The sequence below is a fragment of the Trichosurus vulpecula genome, chromosome 5 (assembly GCF_011100635.1).
Source record: "Trichosurus vulpecula isolate mTriVul1 chromosome 5, mTriVul1.pri, whole genome shotgun sequence".
NCBI lineage: Eukaryota > Metazoa > Chordata > Mammalia > Diprotodontia > Phalangeridae > Trichosurus > Trichosurus vulpecula.
The window spans coordinates 103,215,409-103,229,635 of NC_050577.1; the positions used below are offsets into that span (position 1 = coordinate 103,215,409).

General features: G+C 38.3%; 1 protein-coding gene across 1 annotated transcript; it reads right to left on the minus strand.

The window, feature by feature from the left end:
• Positions 1 to 944: 944 nt before the first annotated feature.
• Positions 945 to 1,835, minus strand: LOC118849899 (taste receptor type 2 member 134-like). The gene has a single exon (XM_036758990.1). It carries the CDS (start codon positions 1,833 to 1,835, stop codon positions 945 to 947), a length of 891 nt encoding a protein of 296 aa, XP_036614885.1.
• Between the last annotated feature and the right edge of the window lie 12,392 nt (positions 1,836 to 14,227).

Genomic DNA, 14,227 nt, shown 5'->3' on the forward strand with positions numbered 1-14,227 from the left:
GAGGGTGAAGATGGAATAGAAAGAAATCTTGTTTCTCTGTCACTTTGAAGTTGACAAAGGTCTTTGCCCTAGGTAACCTCCTGAGGTAGGCAGAGAAAACACTATTATGCCTATGGTGTGTGTATGTGTATATGTATATATGTATTTGTATCTGTGTGAACATATACATATACACATTGCACATATTTATAAAGTATACATTTCATACACACACACACACACACACACACACACAGACACATGTACATACACTGCACATTTTTTTTTCCTAGCTAAAGAAATTCAAGGCTTAGAGAGCTAAGCGCATAGTAAGTCTTGCCAGTAATTGAGATCTATCTGAAGATTCTTTGCAGGATAGACACAGAGGCCAATAAAAAGGATTGTTCCACCATGTGGACACAAGGAATTTAGAGCCCAGGACAGGGGCTATTCCTGTGGCTGTGGATGTGAGTATGAGAACAAAAGACAAGGAAACGTAAAATCATGGTGAAATAAATTGACTTCTGGAGTTGGAATCAGGAAGAGCTGGGTTCAAATTCTGCCTTGTTTGATCGTGGACAAGTCACTTGACCTCTCATGGCCTTAGTACTCCATCTGTAAAATGAGGAAGTCAGTCTGCAAAATACCATTCAATTAACTATGAAACATTATAGAGGGGAAATTAATAGTCCTTAGGGATGAATGAACTAGGTAGTGGGGGAGGAGAGAATGGAGAACATGCAAAGTCAGGGCCAAAATGATTGTATTTGTATCCCCAGAGTTATTACAATGCCAAAATATTATAAATACATAATTAAATCTTTTTTCTTCCTTTCTTCCTTCTTTCCTTCACACCTTCTTTTCTTCCTTCCTTGCTAATTCTTAAGGATCCATGTCACAAACAGCAATATTGATAATGTTCAATATTGATTACTGATATTGATCACTTCAGAGCTGGATTCCCCTCAGGCAGCCTCTGGGTCATGCAGCATCTTCTTCAGAGCCCTTCTCAGTTTTGCGCTGTTTAGGATCAGGAAGGCAGGATGGATGGAGATGCCAGCATAAGTCACTACCTCCCATACCCAAAACCCAGGACTGCAAATTGAAATAGGTGCTACAATGGCAGTGATCAGAGATAGAACGAACGATGTATAGAGGATGAGAAAGAAGAAGAGTGACTTCAGGGTTGTAATGTGGACCTGCATACTTGGATCCTGAGGACCAGCACTATGGTGCTGCATGTTCCTAAAGTGTAGGCACAGGGAGGAAATGAGTAAGATAGTGGAGACAAGGAAGAAGAGGAAAGGAACTAACAAAAACAACATTATTAGGGGCAGGTAAAAATTCATATGTAATGCTCTTATATTATCCAAAGTGGTCTTTTCTGAGTAATTCCCAGTGACTGGCAGTTGATAGATCTTTAGAAAAGATGGGATCAATATCAATGTGGATATCAGTAGGGACCACAACAGTAGCCAGGGGACATATCGGGAAATTCTCCACTTCAGCCAGAGGAAGATTGGGTGAGTGAAGAAAGAAATTTTCACACAGTAGAAAACAGCAAGCCAGGTGGTGAACCAGAATGTGGTCACACTAGTAAAATTCCAGAACATGATCATGTATAACCTTCTGTTATTTGGGAAGAAATATCTATAAAAGTTGCTAAGAACTGTTGCCCACTGTAGAAAGAAGCGAGAAATGCCCAGGCTGACCAGGATCATGTCCCCAGGAGGCAGGGTCCAACATCGCACCCACTCCCTGGCCAGCACTATGATGATGAAACCATTTTCTATGATTCCTGCCATAGACTCCAGGAGAAAGAAGATCATGAAGAAGAGAATGAGTAGGCTGGGCATTCTTTCTCTGCTGAGTGTCTGCTGAGACTCAGATGCTCCAGCACACCTTACCCAGAAGAGATCTGGTAGCAGACCAGATTCCCCAAGGATTCAGCAACTCTTTCCTTTAAGCAGGAGCCCAGAGCAGGACACTATGTGTGCCTAATGTGGATTAGAAACCACCTCTATGGATGCAAATCTGACATAGATCACTCACTGAACCTAGTCTCTATTTGTTTATCCCAGATTTGCCTGTCCCTGACCAGAGCCAATGCCAAGGAAATATCTGGATATAGGCTAATGATCCTGGTACCTTTCAAGTACCTCCCCCAAAAATGCAGACTTGTTCCCTGCCCATCCTGCTTCCTTCCCTTAAGTCTAGCTATTAGGCTCTCCCAGATCTTCGCCCTCTCTTGTTCTTGTAGTGATGCCCTTATCTACCACCCTCCCCCCACACTATTAAAAATCCTCCTGTCTATAATGTAAATACTTAGCTTTCCATTCATGCCCTGGATTCATGCATCTATTTTGCTCTCTGTGACTAGTGTATCAAATCTCACTTTGTAGGTGTCAGGTTGACATTGAACCACTTATTGCATCTTTTTGAGCCCCACCATTCAGCCAGTTCTGAATCTCTGGAATTGCACAATTACTCAACCCACATCTCTCCACAAGGATAGCATTAGTTAACACCTTGGCATTAAATTGTTCCTGATTCCAGTCAGTAGCAAGGCCCTGGCGGAATGCAAAACAGGACAGGTGAGTTTCTATGAAGGGAAAAGGAGAGATATGGGATAGTGTTCTACTTAGAGAACAACTATCCTATAAGGTTAAGTACAGGAGTAGGGAGGGGAGGTACTCTGAGAAACTGGGGATAAATAACTGTGAACATTTTAAGTAGCTAAAAGGGAGAAGGGGGAGGTGGGGTGGCATGGAATGAAGGCACAGACTTCCCCTACTTCATTTTACCCAGGGACAACTCTGCTCTATAAGTAAAATGAGAAGCAATGCAATACAAATGAAAGCATAGTGGATGTGAAATCAGAAGGTCTGGATTCAAATTTTGGCTCTGCCAGTAACTCTGCTTCTCAACATCTATGGGCCTCAGTTTTCTCACCTGTACAATGAGGGGGTTGGACTATCTGATCTCTGAGGGTCCCTCCAATTTTATATCAATGGTTCTGTCCCATTAGGGTTCTATGATAATACTTCAGATAAGCCAATTCAGGAATTGGGAGAAAAGATAGATAGGGCTTGTTATGACAGGAGTAGTGAGAGGACCTCAAGAGAGCAAAGTGGAAGAGGGTCTGTCAGCACAAACAGCCCACTCTATGTACACCTATGAAAAAGAGTTAAGGGAGAATGAAGGACAAATTTTAAAAAGAAGAAAGATAAAAGGGAACTAAAGAGGAGACAAATGGGAATACTTGCATCTCTACTCACATATGTATGTCCTGAAAGCTAAGCCAGTTTCTAGGCACATTGTGGGTCAGTATCCAGTCAAAATCTCATCTCATGACATTACCAACCAACAAGAGATTACATTTATCCAAACCAAAGGATATTTAATTAGATAGCACAGCAAAATAAGTGACAAGAAAGATTCTCCTATATGCAGGGCTGCCATATCTCCACTGAGAGAAAGGATGCACAAAATACACCATCAGGGTAATTCATGTTTCTAATGCTGGTGTTTGTTCCCCTACAGAGCAACCAATATCATCGGGGAGATGCTTCCTCCACTGAACTGAGGTTCCCTGTGAATCTATCCGTTCCATCTTGATCTCTGTAAAGGGGCTCTACTAAATTGCTGCCAGTGAGATACTATCCAAAGGTCTTCAGCTTTTCCCCAATTCTTTAGTTCATAGCCCGAGGACTATTACAATTCTTTTGTGACTAGACTCTAGTTAGCTACACCTAGCCAGAGAAGTCCTTAGGAATTTAAGCCTGTGTTTTAAATCAACCTATTTCTTCCTCATCTGCCATTCCATGACCCTAAGCTATTATCTCATTTGAGTTTAGAAATATCCTTTCCTTCCAGGACCTTCTGGTGATCCCTAAGTCACCCTGGGATCTGGCCCCCAGCTCTGGATGTTCTGTTTTACCTCCAGAGCCTAACCATTTTTCAGTCCAGAATCTGGTACCACCTGTCCCACCTCTGGACATCCACATCGTGTCTTTTATCCAAGGCCTTCATGATGACCTCTGTGAGGCCTCTATCAGTTCTGTGAGAAATGAATATTTCTCTTTGGGATCTAAAAACTAATTATTGGATTAAGACCAAGGTTTTTTCCCCTTTTCTACTTGCCCATCCAGAAATCAACCAGTGTTGGAAATCTCTCTTAGAGATTTACCCAGTTCAAGATTTAATCAGACAGTAAAAGAAATTCTAAGTTTAGGCTAATGGATGTATGCCTGCTCATTTTGTTTGTGTTTGCTCAGACAGGTCCCAGGAAATGTTGATTCTCCCTATTATCAAGACAGGTGATATGGATATTGATATCTCTTTGGCCAAGATTTGAGTGACCTAAGTCACTCAACCCAAGATAGCACTCCTTCCATTTGATTAACCAGTCGTAGTTGAGTAGGCAAGCCTCAGGAACATCTCTTCTTTGAAAGGCATATAAATGGTGGCACTACTGAATTTAGGGGTCTTTGCTCAAAGAGACAGACAAATTAACATCCTTTTAGTAATAACCTGCTAGTCTTATTAACAAAATGATTACCCATAAACTATGTCTCTCAAATCTTTAAGTCATTACAGCTTGGGATCCTACAACCAACCTCTAGATGCTGTCTATCCTCTAAGACCTTCCTAATAATCCCTACATCAGCCCAAGATCAAATCTTCAATTCCTAAGACCTTTTTCAGGGCTCCATAGATCATCCTTGCCTAGAAACATCTTCAAAAGCCATCTCCTGACTCCTGACCAGGCTCCATCAGGCCATAACTTTTCCCAGTCCTGACTGCTCCTTATAGGACCTAAATATCACCACATGCCATGAGATTGAATCTTGAGGGAGGATTTTGAATAGTCTAATCACCTGCCTCTTAATAGACTGCTTTAAAACCACAGATACTCTGCCTGAAATTATTCCTCAATAATTGCATAATATAGCTTCTTCATAATCTTATCCATACAATTCTGAACCCTAACAACTGATGCACAAAACCCATTCCTTGTCCCCAACTACTTCTTCCTTTTCTCCCGTCCCCTCCCCAAGTGAGGGATTGTTGTTGCTCTTCCTTTGTTCTCAAAGAGGATCAATGACATAAGGTGGGTGATGTCTTGACTTGCAAGTGAATTGGATTTGAGGCAGACCTTTGCAAAGTCATCCTGCAGAGTTATCAGAGTCAGTGGCAAGATCAGGATGACTGGCAATGGCCCAGTCCCCCATAGTAATGGGGGAAAATAATATACAATAGGAAGCTAAAAGGGGAGGAGGGGCAGGGAGAAGGTAGCCATGCCCAAGAGTGTGATGATGGTGGAGTCAAACCAAGAAGAGAAGATGAAAGGAAATGAAAAGTTGGCTGTGAATTCTGAGTCTTCTTTAAACAGAGGTTTGGGAGGACTTTGTACTCCAACCTTGAGCCTTCCAATCAGAGGGGCAGAGGCTACAGAGAATATTGTTGAGGAGAAAGTACAAAAGCTCATATATTCATCACATGATGAGTTTCCTGGTGATGACTTTTTCCTGGGAGCATGAAGACAGTACAGAAGAATCTGAGGAGTGGAGGTAGTGGGAAATAGTTTACAGGAATACACACACACACACACACACATGGATATCTATATGCACATACACACATATATGAATTGTATATTATTTTATATTATATATTTATACATTATGCTATATTTTATTTTATAATTATTTAATAGGTTTTATACATTAATATATTTACACATATGGTATTTATTTTTACATATGTTGTATTTATATAATACAATAACATTTATGTAAGAATCAAATATGATTATACTGTGTAAAGGAATTATAGAAATAAATTGAGTAATTAGTGCACTCTCCATATTGGTGCCAATCTATTATACTTCTCTCCTGGTGAGAAAATATGTGGAACATGGCATTAATTCCAAGTGTCAGATGTTAGGAAGGACATTGATAAGCTGGAGAGTATCTCGAGGAGGGCAACAAAAATGGTGAAGAGCCTCAAGATGAGGCCACATGAGAATTGGCTGAAGGTAGTTGGAGCATTTCCAAGAAGAAAAGACTTAGAGAAGAAATGAGAGCTGGCTTCAGGTTTTTAATGGGCTATTTCCTGAACAAGGGATTAAATCTGTTATGCTTTGCCCCAAGAAGGAGAACAAGGAACACAGGAGGAAAATTGGAAAAAAGGTAAAGTGGGATTATGGGGAAGATGGGAGAGAGTCATTTTGGAGTTAAAGAGAAAAAGGGTACTTCTTTTTCATTTCACCAGCCTATAAGGATAAAGGAAAAGTGAGGATATTGAAGAAAATTATAGTGAAGAAATATGAGGATGCATAGTTTAGGAAATGCTGAAAATTTTTCTCGCACTTTTGCATTAGACATATCACTGTCACAGAATAGTTCTACATGTATTGCAAGGAAGTGGAGCCACTTGAAATCGGCTATTGCCAAGAACCAAACATCATAGTGTCATTGTGCTCCTTCACAGTCCTTCCACCTGCTCTTAGTGGCAAAAGGAGCCAGCATTGTTTACTGTCATAGTTTCTGGGCTTGAAACCCTGCTTACAAGCCCTCAGTTCTTCTGAACTGGGAACGGTGGTGGTATATTGCTTGTTTTCTCCTGGGCTTATTGCTTCTTTTCAATACTTCTCACTGCCACTAGAGGGTAGTAGATAGGCATATCCCAATAAGTAACCTTAAGGGAGAAATTGTCATAAGTTACCCCCTCCTACTGCCACCAAACCCCGATACACACGCCCCAAGTGTGCTTTACTAGAATTCTAGAAACTTGATTACTAATCCATTTATTTATCAGTTGTAAGTAATAATGAATGCTTTGCTTTAAAAATTAAAATACTTCATGATGAGAAAAAAATAACATAAAACCAAACAATAGAAATTTTAATTCACAAGAAAAGTGCTTTACAAATCTATCTTATTTGATCTTCATAACAACTTTGGGAAGTAGGTGCTACTATTATCCAGTTTTATAGAGGAAAAAACTGAAGCAGACAGAGGTCAAATGACTTACCCAGAGTCTCATAGCTAGTAAATATCTGAGGCTAAATTTAAAATCAGGTTTCCCTGACTCCAGGTGCAGTGCACTGTCCACCTAAGAAGGGTGCTAAAGCTACTAATCACCAGCTACATGTAAAATGCCGTGGGAGCAATAGAGGATGCCAATACAAAAGCAGCACAGTAAGCCAGCAACAATCTTCACCTCAGCAAACCAGGAAGAGATCCTGAGCTCCAGTGTGGTGAAGCAGGCAAATCCCAATACCAGGAACCCCCACACGCCTTGGCAAACAGGCACCCTCCAGTGGTCATACCTCCACATGCTTCTGTGTAGGCCTGGAAAAATGCAGAAACATCCCACCAGACCTCAACACACACCAGACACCACCAGTAGGGCCCCAGCTCAGCACCAGGTAAGCTACCAGAGCCCTATGACCTCTAGCAGCACCAGATACCTCCACCTCTCTCCTTCAGCACAGCACCAGACAGGAGGGTTTTGCCAGGGGCTTCAGGGCAGCATCTCCAGGTAAACAGCCAGGGCCTGCAGCCACTGGCACAGCAAGCCTGAGGCAGTGCCCCTTCCATCCTGGCTGAGAACTCAAATTTAAAAGAAAGGAAAAAAAGTCAAAACAAAAAGATGAGCAAAAACCAACAAGAAAAGAATCTGACCATAGAAAATTATTATGGTGACAGGGAAGACCAAAACATAAACTCAGAAGAAGATAACAATGTCAAAACATCTATGGGCAAAATCCTAAACTCAAAAGGGAAGTGCTCTCAAGCCCAGAAAGAACTCATGGAAGAGCTCAAAAAGGAGATTAAAAATCATATAAGAGATGTAGAAGAAAAATTGTGAAAATAAATGAGAGTGCTGCAAGAGGTCTATGATATGATATGATTTTAAACAGTAAGACCATTTAGGAACAGCTAAAAAGAGGAAGAGTGAACCAACTCAGAGGAATTAGATGTGGGGAGGAGGTCTGTTAGTTCTGGAAACCTACTTTCATCAGAAATGGGTTCAAGATCAAACAATGCCTATATATCTAGAAGAGTATAAAAATCTTCTAAATTCAGAAGGAAATTAAATATTAAGGGGGAGGGATGGGGCAGAGGATAAGGGAGGGATGTTTAGAGGGGAGAGAGAGGGAGAAGGTTAAAGGCAGTATAAAAGGGTGTTTAGATTAATGGGAATGGGAGGATAAGGGTGGGATCTTTGGAGGGGAATAGGTTAATAAATAGGAGGGCAAGGTAGCAGGTAGAAGTAAAGTAGAGGAGTCAGGAGAGATAGGAAATAAGAGATACACACAAACATAAAAGAAAAATTAGCAGTAGAATTTGTTAGGGAAAAAGGAACAGGGGTGGTAATCATGATCTTGGACAAAGTTAAGACTAAAATAGATTTAATCAAAAGAAAAAATAGGGAAAGTACACTATGTGTCAGCCATATTTATCAACATTGTTTTGGACTATTTAAAACAACTAGACAGCTTAAGGTAGAAATATTACTGTGGTATAGGATATGACAACTTGGTGGATTTGGAAAAATATGGGAAGACTTGGACTCATGAAGGAAGAGGTTATCTATCCTCAGAGAAACAAAGGATAAATAAGTATAGTTTGGTCTTACATAGATGCATATGAATATATACATCTATGTATGACTATGATTATTGATATCTAAGTATATGTATATCTAAGAGTATCTATGTATGGGTGTTTATGTATATATGTATATATTTATATACCAATGTATATATGCATGTATATCTCTATGGATGTATGTGTATGTATATGTGTATATACACACACACACATACACACATATATATCCATGCTTAATTGTAACCTTCTGGGGAGGGGGAGGAAAGAAGGGGAGAGTGAAAAGAACAAAGTAAAAAGTGCTTAGCAGACAAAAAAGAAAACTTACAAGGAAGCAAAGAAAAGATGGACAGCTCTTAACATATCACATAGTATTTATTGTATAGGCTTTCTTGAAATGAAAATTGATTGCTGTATATTTTGAATCCTCTCACATTTGGCTGTGAACATGGCAATGCTTTTTTTTCTTTTCTTATTTTGTATTATTTTAGGTTTAATATTTGTTTGTTTCTCTTTTATTATTTTGAAATAAAGTTTAAAATAAAAAAAATTTTAAAAAAGAAATAACCCCCCCAAAAAAAAAGATGAGCAAAAAACAACAAAAAAAGAATCTGACTGCAGAAAGTTATTATGGTGACATGGAAGAAGACCAAGATACAAATTCAGAAGAGGACAACAACATCAAAACACCTATGGGCAAAACCCCAAACTCAAAAGGGATGTATTCTCAAGTCCAGAAAGAACTCATGGAATAGCTCAAAAAGGAGCCTAAAAATCATATAAGAGATGTGGAAGAAAAACTGGGAAAAGAAAGGAGAGTGATATAAGTGAACGATGGAAAAAGAGTCAGCTTGGAAAACTGCTTAAAAACTAGAATTGGCCAAAAGGAAAAGGAGTCACAAAATTCTGTGGAAGAAAACAACTCCTTAAAGAGTACAATTGGCCAAATAGAAAAGAAATTTAAAAAAAAAAGGAAAGAGGGAAAAACAAAAAAGAAAGTACCAAAGCTAATTGAGGAAAACAACACCTTAAGAGTTAGAATTAGGCAAGTGGAAGCTAACGGCTCTATGAGACATCAAGAATCAATCAAACAAATTCAAAAGAATGGAAAAATGTAAAATATTACATGGAAAAACAACTGTCCTAAGCAGAGATAATATCAGAATCATTGGACTACCTGAAAGTATAATCAAGAATAATCAAAAGGAACATCTAGACAGAATCTTTCAAGAAATTATCAAGGAAAACTGCCCTGATGCCCTGGAACCAGAAGGCAAAATAGGCCTTGAAAGAATCCACTGATCACCTCAGGAAAGAGATCCCAAAATAAAAACTCCAAGGAACATTATAGACAAATTTCAGAACTATGAGGTCAAGGCAAAAATACTACAAGTGGCCAGAAAAAAACAGTTCAAACATTGGCAAGTCACAATCAGGATTACACAGAACTTGGTAGCTGCAACAATAAAGGATCAGAGGTCACAGAACATGATATTCCAGAGGGCAATGGAGCAAGGACTACAACCAAGAATCACTTACCTAGCAAAAGTTAGCATAATACATCACCAGAAAAAAATGGCTGTTCAATAAAATAGAAGGATTTCAAGATTTCATAAGAAGACCAGAACTAAAATGAAAATCTGAGCTCCAATATCAAGACCCAAGAGAAGCATAAACAGGGGAAAAGGGGAAAGAAAACATAAGGCATGCAACAGAGCTAAACTATTTATATCCCTTCACAGGAAGGTGATACTTCTAATTCTTAAAAATTGTATCACTAATAGTACAGTTAGAAGGAATATACATAGACAGAGGGTATGAGTATAAGGTGATTTTGAGGGAATAACATAAGAAAGTTAAAAGATAAGAAAGAGGAGTACAATGGGGCAGAAGGAAGTGAAAGGTAGAATAAGATAAATTATTTCATATGAAAAGGCATGAAAGACCTATCATAGAGAAGGGGAAGATCGGAGGGTGGGTGATGAGCATTGCTTGAACCTTACTCTCATCAGCACTGGCTCACAGAGGGAATCATATACACAATCAGTTGAATATAGAAATCTATCTTACCCAATAGGGAAGTAGGAGGGGAGGAGATCAATTAAAGAGGGGCATGGGGTATGGACTGACAGAAGGGAGGGCAGATCAGGGGGGTGGTAAACAGAAGCAAAACACTGGTAAGGAGGAAAAGAGTGAAAGGAGACAGAGGATAAACAGAAGGAAGAATAGGATGGAGGGAAATACGCAGGTAGTAATCATAACTGTGAATGTAAGTGGGATGAGCATTCCCATAAAAAGGAATTAGCAAAGTAGATCAAAAACCAGGATCCTACAATATGTTGTTTATAAGAAACACACTGAAAACAGAGAGACACACACAAGAGTAAAAGTAAGGGACTAGAGTAGAATCTATTATGCTTCAGCTGCAGTAAAAAAAAAAAGCAGGGGTAGCAATCCAGATATCACACAAAGTAAAAGCAAAAGTAGACCTAATTAAAAGAGATAAGGAAAGAAACTGCATCTTGCTAAAAGGTACCATAGAAAATGAAGCAATATCAATACTAAACATATATGCATCAAGTGGTATAGCATAAGAATTCATGACCAAACAAGAGAAAGTGAGCATTGCAAAATGTAAACTAGATCATTTTGATTATATTAAATTAAAAGACTTTTGTACAAACAAAACCAATGCAACTAAAATTAGAAGGAAAGCAGAAAGCTGGGAAACAATCTTACAGCAAGTGTCTCTGATAAAGGCCTCATTTCTCAAACATATGGAGAACTGACTCAAATTTCTAAGAATACAAGCCATTTACCAATTGACAAATGGCCAAAGGATATGAACAGGCAGTTTTCAGATAAAGAATTATGAAGAAATCAAAGTTATCTATAGGCATATGAAAACATACTCTAAATCACTATTGATTAGAGAAATGCTAATTAAAACAATTCTGAGGTACCACCTCAAACCTATCAGATTGGCTAATATGACAAAAAGGAAAATGATAAATGTTGGAGAGGATGTGTGAAAAATGGGAACTGATGCACTGTTGGTGGAGTTGCAAATTGATCCAACCATTCCAGAGAACAATTTGGAACTATGCATTCCTTTGATCCAGCAATATCACTTGTAGGTCTATATCCCAAAGAGATCATAAAAAATATTTATAGCAGCCCTTTTGTGGTGGTGAGATGTTGAAAATTGAGAGGATGCCTATCAAATGGGGAATGACTGAACAAGTTGTGGTATATGAATGTAATGGAATACTATTGTGCACTAAGAAATGATGAACAGGTGGCTTTCAGGAAAAAAAAACTAGAAAGACTTGTATGAACTGATGCAAAGTGAAATGAGCAGAACTAGGAAAACATTGTACACAGTATCAGTAACATTATATGATGATCACTATGAATGATTTAACTATTCTCAGGATTACAATGATCCAAGACAAGTACAAAGGACTCGAGATGGAAAAGGCTATCCATATCCATATAAAGAATTAATGGACCCTGAATGTAGATTAAAGAATATTTTTATTTGCTTTATTTTTCTTGTGTTTTTTTTTCCTTTTGATCTGTTTCTTCTTTGCCAACTGTGACTAATATGAAAATATTTTTACAGGATAGCACAGTTATAAACTATGTCAAACTGCCTACCATTTTCAGAAGGGGGAAGGAAGAAAAATTTGGAGCTCAAAATCTCGTAAAAATGAATGCTAAAAGTTTTCTTGACATGTAACTGGAGAAAAAAATATTATTTAAAAATAATTTTTTTAAAAAAAGGAACACAGTCCCTACCCTTAAAAAGCTTACATTCTTCTGTGGAGGGGCAAAGGAGGAGAAAAAGGAAGACAAAGACAGAGGAAAAAAAGAGATAGACGGAGACAGAGAGACAAAGACAGAGACAGAGACAAAAAAAGACAGAGAGAGACAGAGACTTACAGAGAGAGAAAAATGGAGAGAGAGGAGGTTCTGAAAAGTCCGTGTGTAAGAGAGAACACCTGAGATTTACCTTGAAAGAAGATAAGGATTCCAAGAGACAGACGTGACAGAAGAGGTGCATAGAGGAACTACCTAGGGAAAGCCTAGAAGACACAAGATGAATTGGTGTGCTCAGGGGATAAGTATGCCAGATTAACTGCTTGTGTGTGAAAGGAAGAATATTAGGTGGAATGGGAAAGGTAAATGGGAGCCGGACTTCAAGGAGCCTTAAAATTGCCCGACTAAGTATTTTATATTTTTCCCTGGACCAAACAGGAAGCTACTAATTTTTTTTAATGAGGATTACTAATACTATGAAAAGGATACTGGATTTGGAACCAAAGTTCAAGCCTTGTCATGTATTAGCTACATGACCTTCAGCAGACGACAGGAGAATCATAGATAAAGAGCAAATAAGGGCCTCAGCAACCATCTGGTCCAACCCCTTCATTATTAAGTGGCTATGAGACCTCACTGTAACAGTTCTTCCATTCATGCCTCCTTTGTATGAGATAATCACTGCATTTTACCTCTTCCTACCCAGTTTTATTTTTTAGGATCATCACATCACACAAAACTCAACTCCAAGCAATCTATCATGTATGCTTTTTCAAATGGCACCAAGTAATGAAGACATTCATAGACATAACATATTCCCATATAAGAAGTAAAGATTTTGAGCTTATTAAAGCCCTTATAATTGGTCTTTAATATTTACCTTCTTGTGTTTCTCCTGATTCTTGTAGGTCAAATTTTCTGTCCAGTTCTGGTCTTTTCCTCAGGAATTCTGAAAGTCCTTTTGCCATGCAGGATTACACTCAGTTTTGCTGGGTAAATTATTCTTGGTTGCAAATTCAGCTCCTTTGCTCTAAAGAATATAATGTTCTATGTCCTTTGCTCTTTTAATGTAGAAGCTGCTAAATATTGTGTTATCCTAATATTAGCTCCACAGTATTTAAATTATTCTTTTTTCTAGTTGTTTTCAGTATTTTCTCCTTGGCCTGAGAACTTCAAAACTTAGCTGTAATCTTCCTGTGAGTTTTCATGTTGGGATGTCTTTCAGGTGGTGATTGGTGGATTTTTTCTATTTCTGTTTTGACCTCTGGCTCTAAAACTTCAGGCCAATTTTGCTCAATAATCTCTTGAATTATAATGTCTAGACTGTTTCTGATCACAAGTTTCAGGTAGTCAAACAGTTCTTATCTTGTCTCTCCTTTTATTGTACTCCAGGTCAGTTATTTTTATAATGAAATGTTTCACATTCTCTTCTATTTTTTCATTCTTTTGATTTTATTATTCCTTGATGTCTCATGAAATCATTAGTTTCCACTTGCCCAATTCTGATTTTTAAGAAGTTATTTTCTTCCATAAGTTTTTTGATCCTTTTCCCAATTGGTTGACTTTCTTTTCATAACTTTCTTGCATAACTCTATTTTTTGTTCCAAATTTTTCCTCAACCTCTCTTATTTGATTTTTAGACCTTTTAAAGCTCTTCCAAGAGCTCTTTTTGGGTTTGTAACCATTTTGCTTTTTTTTAGGAGACTTAGCTATTTTAACATCATCCAAGTTTGGACCCAGATCTTCTCTATCACCATAGTAATTAACCATGGTTGGGTTCTTCCTCTTTTGTTTACTCAATTTTT

Bases quoted from the DNA above. Each gene is read 5' to 3' on its own strand.
- LOC118849899 (XM_036758990.1), bottom strand. From the start codon at position 1,835: ATGCCCAGCCTACTCATTCTCTTCTTCATGATCTTCTTTCTCCTGGAG.